This window comes from Corythoichthys intestinalis, chromosome 14 (assembly GCF_030265065.1).
Source record: "Corythoichthys intestinalis isolate RoL2023-P3 chromosome 14, ASM3026506v1, whole genome shotgun sequence".
Lineage (NCBI taxonomy): Eukaryota > Metazoa > Chordata > Actinopteri > Syngnathiformes > Syngnathidae > Corythoichthys > Corythoichthys intestinalis.
Window position 1 is genome coordinate 3,880,076 of NC_080408.1, and position 18,075 is coordinate 3,898,150.

The 18,075-nt window shown below is 37.3% G+C and overlaps 2 protein-coding genes across 3 annotated transcripts in view; both read left to right on the top strand.

Moving 5' to 3' along the window:
• Positions 1 to 3,894, top strand: part of zmynd11 (zinc finger, MYND-type containing 11) — a 40,205-nt gene extending 36,311 nt beyond the window's left edge. For both annotated transcript variants that reach the window (XM_057857801.1, XM_057857802.1), the window contains exon 16: positions 376 to 3,894. In XM_057857801.1, coding sequence (XP_057713784.1) covers positions 376 to 498 — 123 coding nt within the window. In that variant the 3' untranslated portion in view covers positions 499 to 3,894. The remainder of the gene's footprint in view (positions 1 to 375) is intronic.
• A 3,639-nt stretch (positions 3,895 to 7,533) lies between these two features.
• znf622 (zinc finger protein 622) lies at positions 7,534 to 16,209 on the top strand. The gene is made up of 7 exons (XM_057857618.1): positions 7,534 to 7,663; positions 8,174 to 8,738; positions 11,015 to 11,290; positions 11,357 to 11,519; positions 11,719 to 11,816; positions 15,271 to 15,414; positions 15,540 to 16,209. Exons 2-7 carry the CDS (start codon positions 8,180 to 8,182, stop codon positions 15,671 to 15,673), a joined length of 1,374 nt encoding a protein of 457 aa, XP_057713601.1. The 5' UTR covers positions 7,534 to 7,663; positions 8,174 to 8,179; the 3' UTR covers positions 15,674 to 16,209.
• The last annotated feature ends 1,866 nt before the right edge of the window (positions 16,210 to 18,075 follow it).

Consider the following 18,075-nt stretch of genomic DNA (forward strand, 5'->3'; position numbering starts at 1 on the left):
GGATGATCTTTAAATACCCGCTACTTTTTGAGCAGAATTCTGGCTTTGTATAGGCTAATGTTCCTATTGTTGAAAGCACAAAAGTGTGTAATAAACAACTAGCTTTTTTACTGTACCGAAAATAAACAGAACCGTGGCCTCAAAACCGACGAGGTATGTACCGAACCGAGATTTTTGTGTACCGTTACGCCCCTAATCACAGAGGATTACATGATCATTAGATATCTTAAAATATGGATACTGGATAATTTTAGGTTGCAGCACTACTTGATGCATTTAACATTCATCAGTTCAAAAATCGAGTAAGTGGGAAAGCTTGTTTTTCTATGTCGCACTTGCTCCTCTGTTGATGTTTTTATTTGTTGTTTTCCAAAGTGTTACAACTGCGAGGAGGAAGCTATGTACCACTGCTGCTGGAACACGTCGTACTGCTCCATCAAGTGCCAACAAGAGCACTGGCACGCCGACCACAAGCGCACCTGTCGGAGGAAGAGATGAAGACGTTGCCGCGCCACTCATCGGCTCTTCCTCCCGTTGTCAGTCAGTGTCTACCACCTCGCCTTTCTATGTGGCTCCCATGTTTTTTTTTTTAATTTTCTATTATTTAACGCTGTTTTTATTTAGTGGCAGCGACTCGTCTTTTTTTTCATGTGTCACCAAATGTTATTTAAGCGTGTGAGGCACTCACGAGCATTTAACCTGTTTATTATTTTTTTTTTTAAATGATATTTGACCTTTACTCGTTCACCGCCGTTGACCGTGATAGACGTCAAATCATATCCGGAATGGTGCAGCATGTTATTTTGAGAGTGGAATAATTGGTGATTAATTTTTTCCATTTATAGTTTTGGCCTTTTAATAACGAAAAGAAATGTTTTTTTGTTTGTTTTCGCCTTTTTTATTACTTTTAAAATTTAAAGCAGTGTTTTAGCTTTGCTTTTTTTTTTTTTTTTTTTTAATGTATATTTGGAATTTAAATAGAAAAGAAATATGTTTAAAAAAAAGATTAAGGCTGTCAAATGATTAAAATTTTTAATCGAGTGAATTAGAGCTTAAAGATTAAGTAATCGTAATTAATCGCAATTAATCGCAATTCAAACCATCTATAAAATATGCCGTATTTTTCTGTAAATTATATATATGTTCTGTAAAATAAATTGTTGGAATGGAAAGATAAGACACAAGATGGATATATACATTCAAAATACAGTACATAAGGACTGTATTTGTTTATTATAACAATAAATCAACACGATGGCATTAACATTATTAACATTCTGTTAAAGCGATTCATGGATAGAAAGACTTGTAGTTCTTAAAAGAAAAATGTTAGTACAAGTTATAGAAATTTTATATTAAAACCCCTCTTAATGTTTTCGTTTTAATAAAATTTGTCAAATTTTCAATCAAAAAATAAACTTGTATCCCGCCATTGTTGATGTCAATAATTACTTACACAATGCTCATGGGTGCTGAAGCCTATAAAATCAGTGGCACCCAAGCGCCAGCAGAGGGCGGCAAAACTCCATAAAACACAATTAACAAGTGGGCATTTCACTCTACTGTCATTTAAATCTGTCTGAGCGGGACATGTGCGTTAATTTCGTCAAATATTTTAACGTGATTAATTTTAAAAATTAATTACCGCCCGTTAACGCGATAATTTTGACAGCCCTAAAAAAGATATTTACTGTTTTAAATAGTAAACATTAAAAAAAGGACAGCAATGGACATCCAATCTATTTGGACTGGTCCAAATGGATTGCACGTCTCTCCCCGCCAACGAAACACGATCACTCCATGCCGCCCGTCTCACTTCCGACAGATTTGACGTCTATCGCCATCAATAGCGGCGAATGAGTCAAAAGCGCAGCGAGCGTGCGCTAATTTGAAAATGTGAAAAGACGACAGCTACCGGACGACTGACGAGCTTTTTTTGCAATCAATTCTTCCTACCTAAACCGGCCACACATAAAAAAGAAGTGACTTGTTTTTGGGGACAGGGTCGCAGCATCAACGCTGACTAAATGAAACTTTCCTTCCTGTTTTAAATAATTCTGCACATTTGTTTTTTTCTCTTTGCCTTTAACACTAAATTGAGTTCTAAATGTGTATTTTTTATGGGTCATTTGTACATAATACACAGATTGTCATGCACCTTGATCGTCTTTGTAATCAACCGAAATTTAGAATTGATGCCTGAATTTGTAACATTAAAATGCATTGGGGGAATGCATAAGGACATCAAAATAGTACAGGTAGTGACCGGGTTACGACGTACTCGACTTAGGCGATTTCGCCATTTTGTCTGCAGTCGTTGTTGTTGTTTTTTTTTTGTTTTTTTTTAGCATAATCAGTACCTTATTGTACCTCCCAGTATCTTATTTTTACTTTATTCATATGACAGTACTTTACTCATATGACATTTTCTGTACTCACTAAACGTGAAGTTGTTCAGCTTTACAGACATCAAGCAAGGCAATTATGCTTTTTAGGGTTGTTCCGATCATGTTTTTTTGCTCCCGATCCGATCCCGATCGTTTTAGTTTGAGTATCTGCCGATCCCGATATTTCCCGATTCGATTGCTTTTTTTTTGCTCCCGATTCAATTCCAATCGTTCCCGATCATATACATTTTGGCAATGCATTAAGAAAAAAATGAATAAAACTCGGACGAATATATACTTTCAACATACAGTACATAAGTACTGTATTTGTTTGTAATGACAATAAATCCTCAAGATGGCATTTACATAATTAACATTCTTTCTGTCAGAGGGATTCACGGATAGAAAGACTTGTAATTCTTATAGGATAAATGTGACCTTGTATATTGTGACTAAATATTGCCATCTAGTGTATTTGTTGAGCTTTCGGTAAATGATACTGTAGCCGTTTAACTTCTGCCCAAATGCATGATGGGAAGTGCAACCATGACTGTGCGTAGTGGTACCAATTGATATATCTTCTCTGCGTTGGGAAATAAAATAGGGTGTTAGTGGGACCAATTGATATATCTTCGCTGCGTTGGGAAATAAAATAGGGTGTTACGAAAAAGATCAACTACTACCTATCTTCCCCACATTGCTTCCCACGATATTTCTAATTGTTGAGAGAGGGATTGTAAGGCTTTAGCCAATTAAAAAAAAAGCTTCAAAGACTGCCAAAATTCTCTCTAATCATTAAACGTTGGCTTTTAACTCTATGTTTACGTAAAACGGTGCCATTATAGATTGAACGCGACAATGCGTCAGTGGGTAGTGCAGCGCATGCATTAATTGCGTTAAATATTTAAAAGTTATTACCGCCGTTAACGCGATAAATTTGATAGCCCTAGTTTAAGCCAAAACTAAAGACTCATATTGTACAAAAGCAGATGGGTGGGGGTGAAGAAAACAAAAACAAAAAAAAAACACAGAGAAAAAGATGTATTATTTGATAATAAACAAAAAAACATCACACCTCAATTGTAAGTCATTTATTGTTGAATATAATTTATAAATCGTTTCCACACTTCTTCAAATTCTTGTGTTTTAATGTAATATTATATATTTGCATTTTCTCATATTTAGTATTAATACTATTTTAATGGACTTATGTATTCCTCCAATGTATCCTTGGTAAATTTAAATTCAGACATGAAGGGTTTAAAAATAAATAAATAAAAAGATACTGTTACAAATGGAATAGTATGCAAATGAGAAAGTTGTGGCCTACAAACTTGTTCTCCTCTCTTTAATGACTTATTTTCTTCATGTAGTAATTGCGATAAAATCTAAATTTGTTGTCAATTCTCAACAAATGAAATCCTGTGCTACACAAACCTTTTGTTTTTTTCCCCCCAAACATTCCCCACTTTTTTGTCATTTTTTTCCCCACTTTTTTTTTTTTTTTTACAATAGCACTTTTACAACTAATTTTTTTAACTCTCTTACTGTTTATTTTTGTGTTAATTTACCTTTTTAGTCACTTAAAGACCACCTGCTTTTTATTGCTATATATCAGAATTTTTGCGACTGAATTATTGCCTCTGGATTTTATTACTGAAACAAAAAATATTCCTCTGCAAAAATTCTGTCGTTCTGTCACCCAAAAAATGAATAAATAAAAAACGCAACTTTTAATAAAATTAAGTTTTTCCTGACAAAAAAAAAAATCTCAATTCAACTGATTTTTTTCTCAACAGAATTTTGATGCCCCCCCCAAAAAAAACAACGTGAAATTTGCCAAAATTCACTTAAATTTTTTTTGGGGGGTGACAGAATTTTTTGCAACTGAATAATTTTGCTGATTTTTCTTTGAGACTGAGTTTTATCACTGAAAAAATTATATACAAAAATTCAGTTTAATTGTTTTTTTTTTTTATGAAAAGGTTAAATAACCAAAAATTTTGTCACCCCAAACACCTTTTTAAAATAACATTTTTTTTTCCTCAAAAAAAAAAAGAAAAAAACCTTACATATCAACAAAAAACACTTTTGCCACAGAATTTTTTGCGCGACTGAAATTCAATGCCGAAAAAAATTCAACGTGAAATTTGCAAAAATTGTGTTTTAAAAAATTGGTTGAATTGTGATTTTTTTTTTTTTTTTTAATGACATGTTAAAAAAAAAAAAAAAAGAATTTTTTTTTGACGGATTTTTTTTTGCTGTTGAATTATTTATATTTATTTATAAATATAATAATTTTTGATGATACTGAGTTTTGTTCCTCAAAAAATTTTGGGCAAAAATTCAATCGCAAAAAAAATTCTCTTGCAAAAAAAAATTCATTTAAAAAAAAAAAAATGATTTTTTTGTGAAATTTGCCAAAATTCTGTTGAATTGTGAAATATATACATACAGTATATATATATTTTATTTTTTTGTGACAATTATTTTGCAACTTATGTTACTCAATTTTTATTGGTACTGTGTTTTGTGTCTGGAAAAAAAATTGTATAAATTCAGTCGCAAAAAAACTCTTGGGGGAAAAAAAAAATTCACATTGAGTTTTTATTCAACCTCCAAATTCAATCGCAAAATATTATAAAAAACTCACCTTTTAAAATATGAATTATATTTTTACTGAAACAAAATCACAATTCCACTGATTTTTTTGCAAGAGAGATTTTGGCGACTGAATTTTGATGCCGAAGGAATTCATTGTGAAAATTTCCAAAATTCTGGTAAATTATTATATATTTTTTGGTGACAGTTTTTTTGCAACTGAATTAAATTGTTTAGTTTTGTGTCTGGGGGAAAAATCCTTTAAAAAATTCAGCCACAAAAAATTCTTCTGCAAAAAAAAAATCACGTTACATTTTTTTTTTTCAGTCGCAAGAATTCAGCTGTAAAAATTTAGTCGCAAAAAACTCACCTATAAAAAAAATAAGGAAAATATTCCTTAAAAATCAGCAGCCAGTTAAGTTGTATTCCCATGCGGATGTGCATGATTTGTTTTCTTTCCTATGTTTGACTGAATTGTCGTCGACACTAATGCAATCAACAAAATTCTTCCTTTTTTATGCCTCCGGAAAAAAAACAAAAAACGTCATCCCAACAGGCCAGAAAACCTTGCAAAGTGCGTCATCACTTCCCGTCGGAGAGCTCGCGTGCTCGATAATGACGTTGCTCGAGCTAGCAATATGTATATAAATCTATTCTATGTGCTAACATGGAGGAAATAAATGTATCAACCAGTTGTACGCCTTGTGTCATTTCTTATTTTCTGCCAATCAAGCAAAATGATCAGAAAAATCTTTGGGGAATGCAGTTGTTGTTTGTTTTTGCTAATAGCAAGAAATTGTGATGACTACGTGACATTTTTAAAGGTATATTACTGTCATTGGTCACCAATGAGTTAATAGTGAATGTTCTCTTATTTATTTGTTCCTATTTGTTCTCTTCTCATTGTGGATTAATAGTTTTGTTTTCCTGCCTCCAGCACAATCGATGCGCCCCGTGCAACTATACCGTAATTGGGCACTCGTGGCAGTGACACGAGCATACGCAAGATTAGGCAGGTAAACAAGATATTGACCAATAAAAACCATCACACTTTTGTACAGTAGGTGGCGATATGCATCTGATAGCTGCTTGCAATCCACCATTAAACTAAGTTTTGGAGTTTTTGAGCTTTTTAAGCTTCTGTTTCCAGTGCAGACAAATTTATTGCTTGTTTTTTTTTTCCATTCTGCACAGTTATGAGTAAAACTGAGCACTTAATGAATTTTCAGATTTCTTTGCATATTGACTCAGATGTACACACACACACATATATATATATATATATATATATAATATATATATATATATACAGGTACTCCGCGGGTTACGACGCACTCGTCTTACGTGATTTCGACTTTACGACGTCGGAGTATATATATGCCAGTCGATTTTTTTTTTTTTTTTTTTGTGGTCGCATAAACTGTACCTTATTGTACCTCACAGTATCTTATTTTTCACTTTATTAATATGATGTGTTCTGTCCTCACTAAACGTGAAGTCGAAACAAGGCAATTGTGCTTTTGACTTCCTTCACTTTTGACAATTTGTAAAGCTCTAACACAAATAAAAACAAAACGACACGCATTTTAAGAGCCAGAGCCTGTAAAAGGCTGAATGCTTAACTAATCGTTGTCATTTTTGTCGGGAATCTTTTGTCGACTTGTAATATGGCAACCCTGGAACCAGTATGCCTCCTCGTCTGGGTCTGTTGCTGTTTTGCCTTGCCGTTTGATCGCTGTTGACCTGAATGAATTGTCAATTTGGGTTTTCGAAGCCTTTTTCCAGCTTTCAAAATAGAGTCAGTACAACGGGTTAAGACCAAGGTGAACACGCGGAGTTTGGCCTTTTGGCCAGGTTGTTGCAATTTCGCCGGCCCGAGTCGTTGGAGCTGCGCCAGCACGGGTCCGGCGGTGCGGCTGGCGAAATTCTTGCAATCTGGCTCAAAGGTCAGATTCCCTCAAGGCTTTTGTGGGCCAAACCAGAGTGCAGCTCTCCTTTATCCATGTCAGACGCCTGAGTCCATTTCTGTCATTCAAGGCGACAGTCCAGTCAGACCAAACGGGTCTGCCACCAGAGGGCAGTGTATCCTCCATCATTAAACAAAATACAATACGTTTGGACTTTTTGGATAGTTATGTATGGCCTACTTAAAGGGTTCATTTCGAATTACGCGGAAGTTCGGGTTAAAATACTTTTACCTTTTACTTGTTAAGAAACTTTTAAAGGAAGTAATTTTGTACTTTTACCTGAGTAATTTTTTTCTAAGACACTTGTACTTAAATATTTTTTGCACCTGTATCTGTACTTTTACGTGAGTAGTGACGGTGAGTACTTCATCTACCACTGGTCACGAGTTTATCACTAGTAGACGTCCAATCCATTTGAAGCTCCTACTTCAAATGGATTGGGCGTGTATTGGCGTCAATGGCAGCCAATGAGTTTTTTAAAATAAAATAAACATTTTAAGATAAAACTGGGGAGAACTAAATATTTATTTTTTAAAGACGCTGTTGCAATACTCTCTCTCTCCCCCACCTGGCGCTGTAAAATATGAAACCAACGAAGAAGAACAAGTTCAAAGGTTGTTGAGTCGCCCTCACGAGTTCGATACAGCCACGCGTAAAATCTTTTATTTCAACGGTTTCACCTTTTCTGTCATTTTCACCGCGTAATAAGTAAGTATAAGCCAACAATATGTTGTACTGTGGCTATTAGATGAGCTTAAATAACCATTTTAAATTCTGCTTCGATTTTTCTTGACTTGTTGACGTCAGCGTGCGAAGCTAAGCTAACGAGCTCTTCTGCGCGTATAAGTGGCGCATAAAACTATTTTTTTTGCTGCTATAATGATAAATTTACCAAGTTATTCTAGGCTTCTTTTTATTTACGATTTACTTCTTTTTTTTAACTCATTATGGTTGATAGACGAACCAGACTCACTTTAATCATCATTAATGTTCTGTCACAAATTTACTCAAATTGACGATAATAGACGACCAATCAAATGGCTCTTTACATCCTTCTGCTGTTTGTTGCTAGTAGACGTCCAATCCGTTCATTTGCTGCCATCCCTCCCAGTTTTAACAATTGGACGTCTATTGCCGTCAACAGCAGCCAGTGTTACATTAACTGAATTCTCGACCAACTTGTGTCTAATTTGATGTTCAAAATGTGACCGCTTTCAGGCCGCGATGTCGTGTTACACGTGCATCAGCTGCCGCGTGGCGTTCGCCGACGGCGAGGTGCAGCGCGCCCACTACAAGAGCGACTGGCACCGCTACAACTTGAAGCGCAAGGTGGCCGACATGCCGCCCGTCAGTGCCGACAACTTCCAGGAGCGCGTCCTCTCGCAGCGCGCGGCCGCCGAGCGCCGGCCGGGCGACGACGGCGAAGTCTGCGCCCTCTGCCGCAAGAAGTTTTCCAGCCACAACGCCTTCAACGACCACCTGCGCTCGCAGCGTCACCTGCAGGCCGAGCGCCGCGCCCTAGAGGCCGCCCGCCGTCAGGTGGAGGAGATGAACCGGAAGAATTTGGAAAAGGGGATCGGCGGGGACGACAAAGCCGACAGAGACGCCAGGAACGAGGCTCTGCAGCAGGCCCTGGAAGGGCGGCGGAGGGGCGGGCGGGGCGAGACGACGACGCCGTTGGAGAGGAGCGTGCCGGAGAAACCTCCGCGACTCGTGTGGCTGGAGGAGCAGGCCAAGCGCAGGGAGCGGGAAGAAAATTCCACCGTCGCCGCCACCGAGGAAGGTAAGTCCTGTCAACTTTTCGAAACACTGCGTTAGCGCTACTGTTTTCTAAGGGTGGGAACCTCTACCGAGTCACTTCCTGATGATTTTGGGATCATTTCCTCTTGATTCTAGCGCATTTCCGGCAGAGGATTAACAAGCAAAACTGCTAAAAAAAACAACAAAATCAACTAGAGCTGAAACGAACACTCGAGCAACTTGAGTAACTCGAGTTTATAAACTGATCCGAATAATTTTATTCACCTCAAGTAATCGTTTATTTTGACAGCTCTAAGCATCACGTTTTGCTCGGACTACTTTTAATGCGGGACAACGCGCTGATGTCACGTGCGTAGAGGAAGAAGCACAAAAAAAAAACTTTCTGCAACCGACAGCTGCTACAAACGACGCTTACGTTGCTAAATACTAGACTGCACGATGCTACGTTGGTAGGTAGCGTCTGATGAGTCTCATAGAGATCACATGTATGTAGAACTAGATGCGAAATGACAGACTCGGCCGCCTCTGGACAGCGTCAGTAAATAGCCGCCATCTTAAAGCAGTAGAGCGCTAAGCGCTAATAAAGAGCGCTAAGCGCTAATAAAGAGCGCTAAGCGCTAATAAATAAAAATTAACGTTACTGTCGCTAACTCAAGTAACGTTAGCCTTGCGGAGGGCTAGGTTTCTATGAATTATGACCACTGTCGATGCGTGGCTAACATGTCTTACATACAGGCTTTAACATAACATAGCGTTGTGGAGTGATGAGGGTGTAAAATAAAAACTCAATAATGCTAACTATCAATTTTAGCTCAGTACTCATTGCTGGATAAAACACCAAGTAGCACTGGTCCCTAATGTGCTCCAATACAGCCTGTATCATACATTTATTTTGAACAGTGCAAAAACTCAAAATCCTATCAGGACTTACAGTTTAGACTAACTTAAAACTTAACGAGAACTTAAAAATGGCTTGACACAAATAGAAATTCAATTGAAACACGTAGGGAAAAATCCTAACTTTTAAGTGATGTGTCTTATCAAGCGTAACCGCATTTTTAGATATATATATATATATATATATATTAGGGCTGTCAAAATTATCGCGTTAACGCGCGGTAATTAATTTTTTTAATTAATCACGTTAAAATATTTGACGCAATTAACGCACATGTCCCGCTCAGACAGTACTCTGCCTTTTAGTAAGTTTTACAGAAAGGCTTTTTGTGCTGTCTAACAGCGAACTCTTGTGGTTGCTTTGCGACATGGTTTATTGCTTTCTTGCCAGTTCAATGTGGCTGCATGACGTCTCGGGCTGACGCCTACGTTGTAATGTTGTGCTTATATGATCCTTGGACAAGATTTGTCCGTAAGTATGATTGTTGTAAAGAACTTACATATTATGTTAGTAAGCGAAATGTTATATTTTTTGTATGAGATGCTTTTTGTTTATGTTTAGTGAACCTGTATAGTGTGCTAAGCTAACGTTGTTGCTAATGCAATGCTTGTGTACTTTTTTTTTTTTAGTTTCACTACGGTCTAAAGAGGTCAATGGTTTGAGGCCATTTTATTAATAAATCAGATGAAAAAGGAAGAAGTCTGATTATTAAGGCGTCGTTCACTAGCTGTCTAGCTTTGGAAAAAGTAGACGCTACGGAGTGAGGACAGCATAGACAGATTTAAATGACAGTAGAGTGAAATGCCCACTACAGTCCTTATGTACTGTATGTTGAATGTATATATCCATCTTGTGTCTTATCTTTCCATTCCAACAATTTATTTTACAGATTATACATATAATTTACAGAAAAATATGGCATATTTTATAGATGGTTTGAATTGCGATTAATTGCGATTAATTAATTTTTAAGCTGTAATTAACTCGATTAAAAATGTTAATAGTTTGACAGCCCTAATTTTTAAAAAAATAAGATTTAAAGGTTTTTAAGTGAAAGCAGTGAATTTGTCTTTTTTTTTTATTATTATTCTAGTTACACCTGAGATGCAATTGTTGGCTGTTTTCAACAATATACATCGAAAATAAAGACATTGATTGAATGAAAATGGTTCAAGATTAGATGAAATGTCTTGTTTTCTCATGTATATTTATAATTGCTCTTCACCTAAAAATATATTTGTTTTATCCGACTACTCGATTAATCGATAGAATTTTCAGTCGATTACTCGATTACTAAAATATTCGATAGCTGCAGCCCTAAAATCAACAGAAAGTGACTCGTCAATGCCCCAAAACTTCCAGTCCAGTTCTTATAGTTTTGGTTTGCATCATCTTTCCAGAGGAGTGGGAGGACATGGACGACGACGATGATGATGATGAGGAGGAGAAAGAAGAAGACGAGGAGGAGGAGTATGACGATGAAGAGAGCACTGAGCATACGGAAGGCGACGCGAGCGGCTCCCTCCCCGGTTCCATCCCCGTCACCGACTGCCTGTTCTGCACGCATCATTCCAAGACGCTGATGCGCAACGTCGCCCATATGACACGCGTCCACAGCTTCTTCATCCCGGACCTTCAGTACCTGGCGGACCTCCGGGGGCTCGTCCGCTATCTCGGTAAGTGAAATGAGCGCAAATTTGGCAGAAATTTCGACTCATTCTGCCGCTTTTTGTGTCGGGCAGGCGAGAAAGTGGGAGCGGGGAACGTGTGCTTGTGGTGTAACGAGAAGGGGCGCTCGTTTTACTCCACGGAAGCCGTGCGAAGTCACATGACGGATAAAAGTCACTGCAAGCTATTCACCGACGGCGACGCCGCGCTGGAGTTTGCTGACTTTTACGACTTCAGGTGGGCGGGAATTTCAATGGGCTTTTTTTTGCTTGACTGACAGGGGTGATGAAAGGTCTTTTCATGCTTTATCACGCTTAGACATCCAATCCGTTTGAAGCAGGAGCTCCCACTTCAAAACAGATTGGACGTCTAACGCCATCGGAGGCACCGAAACGTGAATGTTTGTACTTCACCTGAAAAAAATGTGATTCTTCAGGAGCAGCTACCCAGACAGAAGCGACGATGACGAGGAGCTTCCCGATGACAAGAACATTCAATATGATGACGAGACAATGGAGCTCACGCTCCCATCAGGTGAGCGTCATTGAGGGGTGAAAAAATCCAATTTTTATGTGATTTAAGAAAATATATATATTATTTTTAAATCCACACTAAACCAGCTTTCCCCCCCTGAAGAAATAATAATAAAACCATGATATGGATGCAGTCCATACTGTTGGTAAATGTTGAAACGCAAAACTTTTTTTTTTTTTTTTTTTTTTCATTTTTAGGAATGTTCAAACAAAGAAACGTTGCATTTCTTTTTTATTTTAATTAAATATATATATATATATATATATATATATATATATATATATATATATATATATATATATATATAATAAAAGCATAACTAATAAAACCCATGACATGGAATTAGTCCATACATTTGGAAAATGTCACAATGTCAAAAAATGTACAAATATATAGCAATGTCAAAATTAAAAAAATAAAGCAATTTTTAAAAAATTAAACTAAAAGCAGAAATGATAAAACTGGTGACGTGGAATAAATCTATACCGTTGGAAAATGTTGAACGTGTCGCTTTAAAAATAATTTAAAATACTTAAAAATAAATAAATTGACAAGTCGTGGTGACAACATTACAACCCATGATATGAAAGTAATCCATAGTCTTGCAAAATTGCGAACATTTTATATATATACACACGTATATATATATATATTTATAAGGGTTGTTCCGATCATGTTTTTTTGCTCCCGATCCGATCCCATCGTTTTAGTTTGAGTATCTGCCGATCCCGATATTTCCCGATCTGATTGCTTTATTTTTTTCTCCCATTCAATTCCAATTTTTCCCAATCATATACATTTTGGCAATGCATTAAGAAAAAAAATGAATAAAACTCGGACGAATATATACATTCAACATACAGTACATGAGTACTGTATTTGTTTATTATGACAATAAATCCTCAAGATGGCATTTACATTATTAACATTCTTTCTGTGAGAGGGATCCACGGATAGAAAGACTTGTGACTTTGTATATTGTGACTAAATATTGTCATCTAGTGTATTTGTTGAGCTTTCAGTAAACGATTCTGTAGCCATGCCCAAATGCATGATGGGAAGTGGAACCATGACTGTGCTTAGTGCTACCAATTGATATATCTTCTCTGCGTTGGGAAATAACTTAGGGTGTTAAGAAAAATATCAATTACTACCTTGCTTCCCCACATTGCTTCCTACGATACTTCCAATTATTGAGAGAGGGATTGTAAGGCTTTAGCCAATTAAAAAAAGTCTCCAAAGGCTTCCAAAATTCACTCCTCATTTTACGCTGCCTTTTAGCTCTCTATATAGGTAAAACGGCGCCATTACAGATTGAGCGCATCAATGTGTGAGTGGTTCGTGCAGCGCATGGGTTAATTGCGTTAAATATTTTAACATGATACAATTTTTTAAAAATTAATTACCGCCATTACCGCGTGATCGGACCCGATCGGGATGCCGATCGATCGGACATCTCTAATAAATATGTATATTTATTAGAGATGCCGATCGATCACGTCATTTTCAAAGTATCGGAATCGGCAAAAACAATATCGGACATGCCTTTTTTTGATATATATATTTTTTAAATAAATCGTTTTCTAATTGTATTTAACGTTACAGACATAATGTGTTACACACACACTGTATGTATGTAAAATTAAAATATTAAAAAAAAAATGCAGAAATGATAAAACCAATGACATGCTGGAAAATGTCTTGATTTTGTCTTTTTTAAAGATAGTATATATAAATAAATGAAAAAGAAAAAAGCAGAAATGATATAATTCATGACGTGGAATTAATCTTAGATTGCTGGTTAGCTTAGTTTGTTTTTTATTTTTCCAAGCAAAATTAATGATGAAACCAATGAAGTGCTGGAAAATGTCTTGTACAGTGGTATGTAAAGGTATCTAAACCTTTTGGAATTTCTCACATTTCTGCATAAAATCACCATCAAATGTGATCTGAGCTTTGTCAAACTCACACAGATGTAAAAACAGTGTCTGCCTTAACTAAAACCACCCAAACATTTATAGGTTTTCATATTTTGAAGAGGATGGCATGCAAACAATGACAAAAGGGGGGGGATAAGTACGTGAACCCTCTGCCTAAGGAGACTTCAAGAGCAAATGAAACCAATTTTTACCAAGCATTTTAGGTCAAATGTGTGCCCAATCACTAATGAGTGGTTTAAAGCTGCCCTGCCCACTATAAAACACACACCTGGTAAGAAATGTCTTGAAAAGTTGTCTGCAAACAGAGAGAGTTTGGCACTGTTGCTTCTCTCCCAAGGAGTGGCCATCCACCAAAGATGATGCCAAGAGTTCAGCACAGAATACTCAGAGAGGTAAAAAAGAACCCTCGAGTGTCTGCTAAAGACTTACAGAAATCACTGGTACGGTTCAATTTCTCTGTGCACACAAAACTATGACCAAGAATGGTGTTCATGGGAGGACTCTACGGAGGAAGCAACTGCTGTCTAAAAAAAAACCCCATTGCTTCTCGTTTAATCTTCGCAAAAAGGCACTTGGACACTCCACATAAATTATTTTGTAGACTGATGAAACCAACGTTGAATTGTTTTGGGGTAACACACAATGTCGTGTGGAGGAAAAATGGAACCGCTCACCAACATCAACACCTCATCCCCACCGTGAAGCATGGTGGAGGGAGCATCATGATTTGGGGCTGTTTGCTACCTCTGGGCCTGGACAACTTGCAATCATTAATTGAAAAATGAATTCAAAAGTTTAGCAGGAAAACCAGAGCCGTCTGTCAGACAGTTGAAGCTAAAAAGGGGATGGATGCTGCAAATCCAAAACCCAGAAGTAATTCAACTGTAGAATGGTTTCAGAAGAACAAAATACACGTTCTGGAGTGGTCAAGTCAAAGTCCAGACTTGAATCCCATTGAGATGCTGTGGCATGACCTAAAGACAGCGATTCATGCCAGATATCTCAGGAATCTGACTGAGCTACAGCAGTTTTTAGGGGAGAATCGGCCAAGATTAGTCCTGATCAATGCGCCAGACTTATCTGCAGCTACAGGAGGCATCTGGTTGAAGTTATTGCTGGCAAAGGTGGGCCACAAAATATTAACTGTGATGGTTCACTTATCATTGTTTGTGTACTATCCTCATTAAAAGATGGAAAGCTATAAATGTTTAGGTGGTTTTAGTCAAAGCAGACACTGTTTTATCATCCGTGTGATTTTGACACTGATCAGATCACATTCGATGGTGATTTTATGCAGAAATATGAGAAATTCCAAAAAGTTCAGATTCTTTTTCATACTACTGTAACTTTATTTTGTCTTTTTTTTTTTTTTTTTTTTGTTAAATAAAGTTCAAGTAATATATCTACATTCAAAATAATAAATGGGGAAAACATACAGAAATACGGATAAAACCTACGGCGTGGGATTAATCTTTAGTTTGCTAATTAGCTTACCTTGTTTTTGATTTCTGCAGGCGCCCGGGTAGGCCACCGCTCCCTCATGAGGTACTACAAGCAGCGCTTCGGCACCGAGCGGACGCTTGCCCTGAGCCACAACAGGAACGCCGTGGGACGCGTGCTGCGTCATTACAAAGCGCTGGGCTGGGCCGGCAATACAGGTACCGCATCCATATTTTTTACTTGGAGGGTTTATTCGATAAGGTTTCAGTGCTATTTGATACAGGACAGTTTGCCATTTCACAAATAAAGTAAATCAGGGTAAAGCTTTTATCAATATTTTCAGGCGCGGCGGGAGCACGTGGCGTTCATCGCGACATGCAATACGTCCAGATGATGAAGTCCAAGTGGATGCTAAAGATGGGAATGAGCCACAACACCACCAGGCAGAAGCACTTCCGCGCGCAAGTCATGTTCTGATCAGCCAAAAGTTCTTGCAGATACGACCGATTCGGACTGGCTTCCGTCACCGATTCTCTCTTCTTTTCAATCCCAGAAGGTGATTTGACATCACTGTGCAAGAGTAAATTGAGTTTGTGTTCCTCTTATAAAGGATCTTTGGAATGCATGTCTCCAACTGTTGGATGCTAAAAATGTTCAACGCATTCGGTTTCCTGTTTCTTTTGGGGCAACGGTTCACTCCTTCAATTTAAGGGTATTTCTGGTTCACTTCTTGTTCAATTGAACTCTTTCAATGTCATAGATCTTCATTCATATGGCTGTTTTCATCCTTCCATGGAATTCAAGGAGTTTATCACAAGTAGACGTTCACTCCATTTGAACTGGGAGATTGGCAGTGACGATAATCAACATGTATTTCTGAATTACCTTTCGCTTCAGAAACTTTCGCTGTGGATTCCAATGAGTATCACTAGAAGATGTGCAATCCATTTGAATTGGGAGGGCTGGCAGTGACGCAATTGTTGAAATGTATATGAATAAACTCACCTCAGAAACATTCACTGTGGATTTCAATGAGTTAAACCCGAGTAGATGTCCAATCCGTTTGACCTGGGAGAGCTAGCAGTGATCGTCAAAATGTATGAACATAACTTCATAATGTATTGACGCGGCGCGGGGCCGATAAATAGGGGACCTGCATTGTTGGCGAGGCCGTTAAAGCTGACAGAGGAATCACAGACAGGTTTTTTCGTTGAAAATTCTTGTGAATAAATGCTTAAATCCCTGAATTCTTTATAGATATGGATGTAAAACAGTCGCCATTCTTGGTTAAAAGCAAAAAACATGCAGTTAGCATTTTACGTAAATATGTAAAAGTACAATGCTAGTCTATTAATGAATGTAGCTAGCGGCTGCCTTATGTAAACAGCTTTTCCGATGAAAGTTCTTGTGAGTATATGCTTGAATCCACAAATTCTTCATAGATGTGGACATAAAACGGTCTCAAATCTTGGTTAAAAGTAAAAAAAAAAAAAAAGTGCAGTCAGCATCTTACGTAAATATGGCGAAGAATGATGCTAGTCTCTTAGCTCTTTGTTGTGATAAGGGGGCTGCCACAAGGGCTTATTCCGTTGAAATTTTTTGTGAATAAATGCTTAAATCACCGAATTCTTCATAGATATGGACGTAAAACAGTCTCAAATTTTGGTTAAAAGCAAAAAAACGCATAGTTAGCATTTATTTTAGGTAAATATTACAAACTATGATGCTAGTCAGTAAGCAAATTAGCGGCCGCCATATCACAAAGAGCTTTTTCCGTTGAAAATTCTTGTGAATAAATGCTGAAATCCCCGAAATCTTGATAGATATGGACATAAAACCAATATTTTTTTTTTTTTTTTTTAAACCGTGCTGTTAGCATGTCGAAGCACAAAGCTAGTCTATTAGTGAATGTAGCTACCGGTCGCCTGATGTAGGCAGTTTTTCTGGTGAAAATACTTTTGACTAAATGTTTAGATCCCCGAATTCTTTATAGCTATGGACGTAAAACAGTCTCGATTCTTGGTTAAAAGCAAAACAAAAACAAAAAAAAAGAGCAGTCAGCATTTATTTAATGTAAATACATCAAAGTACAATGCTAGTCTGTTAGTGAATTTAGCTAGCGGCCGCCATATGTAAACGGGTTTTTCGGTGAAAATTCTTGTGAATAAAAGCTTGAATCCCTGAATTATGTATAGATATGGACGTAAAATAGTCCCGATTCTTGGTTGAAAGCAAAAAAATTGTGCAGTTAGCATTTATTTTACGTAAGTATGTCGAAGTACAATGCTAGTCTGTTAGTGAATGTCGCTAGCAGCCGGCTTATGTAAACCGCGTTTCCGGTAAAATTCTTGTGAATAAATCCTCAAATTCTTTGAAGATATGGACGTAAAAGTCTCGATTCTTGGTTAAAATGAACCAAAAACATGCAGTTAGCTGTTAGCATTTATTTTATGTAAATATTGCGAACTATAACGCCAAGGCAGTAGCGGATAATTTCTCTCATTGATTTTTTTAAACAACGCTACAAAATGCATGCATGGTACGAAAAATATAATCACCTTGAATCCTGGAACAAATCACTCCTTATACAAATCGTTCCTGTTTGTATGCAGTACAGCTTTCGTACTTTTTCAACCTAAATCCGGCGTTAGATCACTGCGTGCGTGTGTTTGAGAATAACCTCTTGATGCTGGACTTGGGCCGGCCCCCTACTTGAAGGCGTGGCGTAGTGTCTGACGGATGTGACCCGTCAAAAATGATGAAGTCTATGGGTAATGAATCCAGTTGTGGCTAAACAATAGCATATGACGGTTAGCAACCGTGTGGCTAACCACTCCACCCAAACTCGTCAGCGTTGACGAATGAAAGAATGGCAAAAA

What these genes read in the sequence shown, in the direction of transcription:
- znf622 (XM_057857618.1), top strand. Translation starts at nt 8,180, where the DNA reads ATGTCGTGTTACACGTGCATCAGCTGCCGCGTGGCGTTCGCCGACGGC. An exon ending in GGGGCTCGTCCGCTATCTCG is followed by an intron (nt 11,291 to 11,356) that starts GTAAGTGAAATG and finishes TGTGTCGGGCAG; the next exon opens with GCGAGAAAGTGGGAGCGGGG. An exon ending in GGGCTGGGCCGGCAATACAG is followed by an intron (nt 15,415 to 15,539) that starts GTACCGCATCCA and finishes CAATATTTTCAG; the next exon opens with GCGCGGCGGGAGCACGTGGC.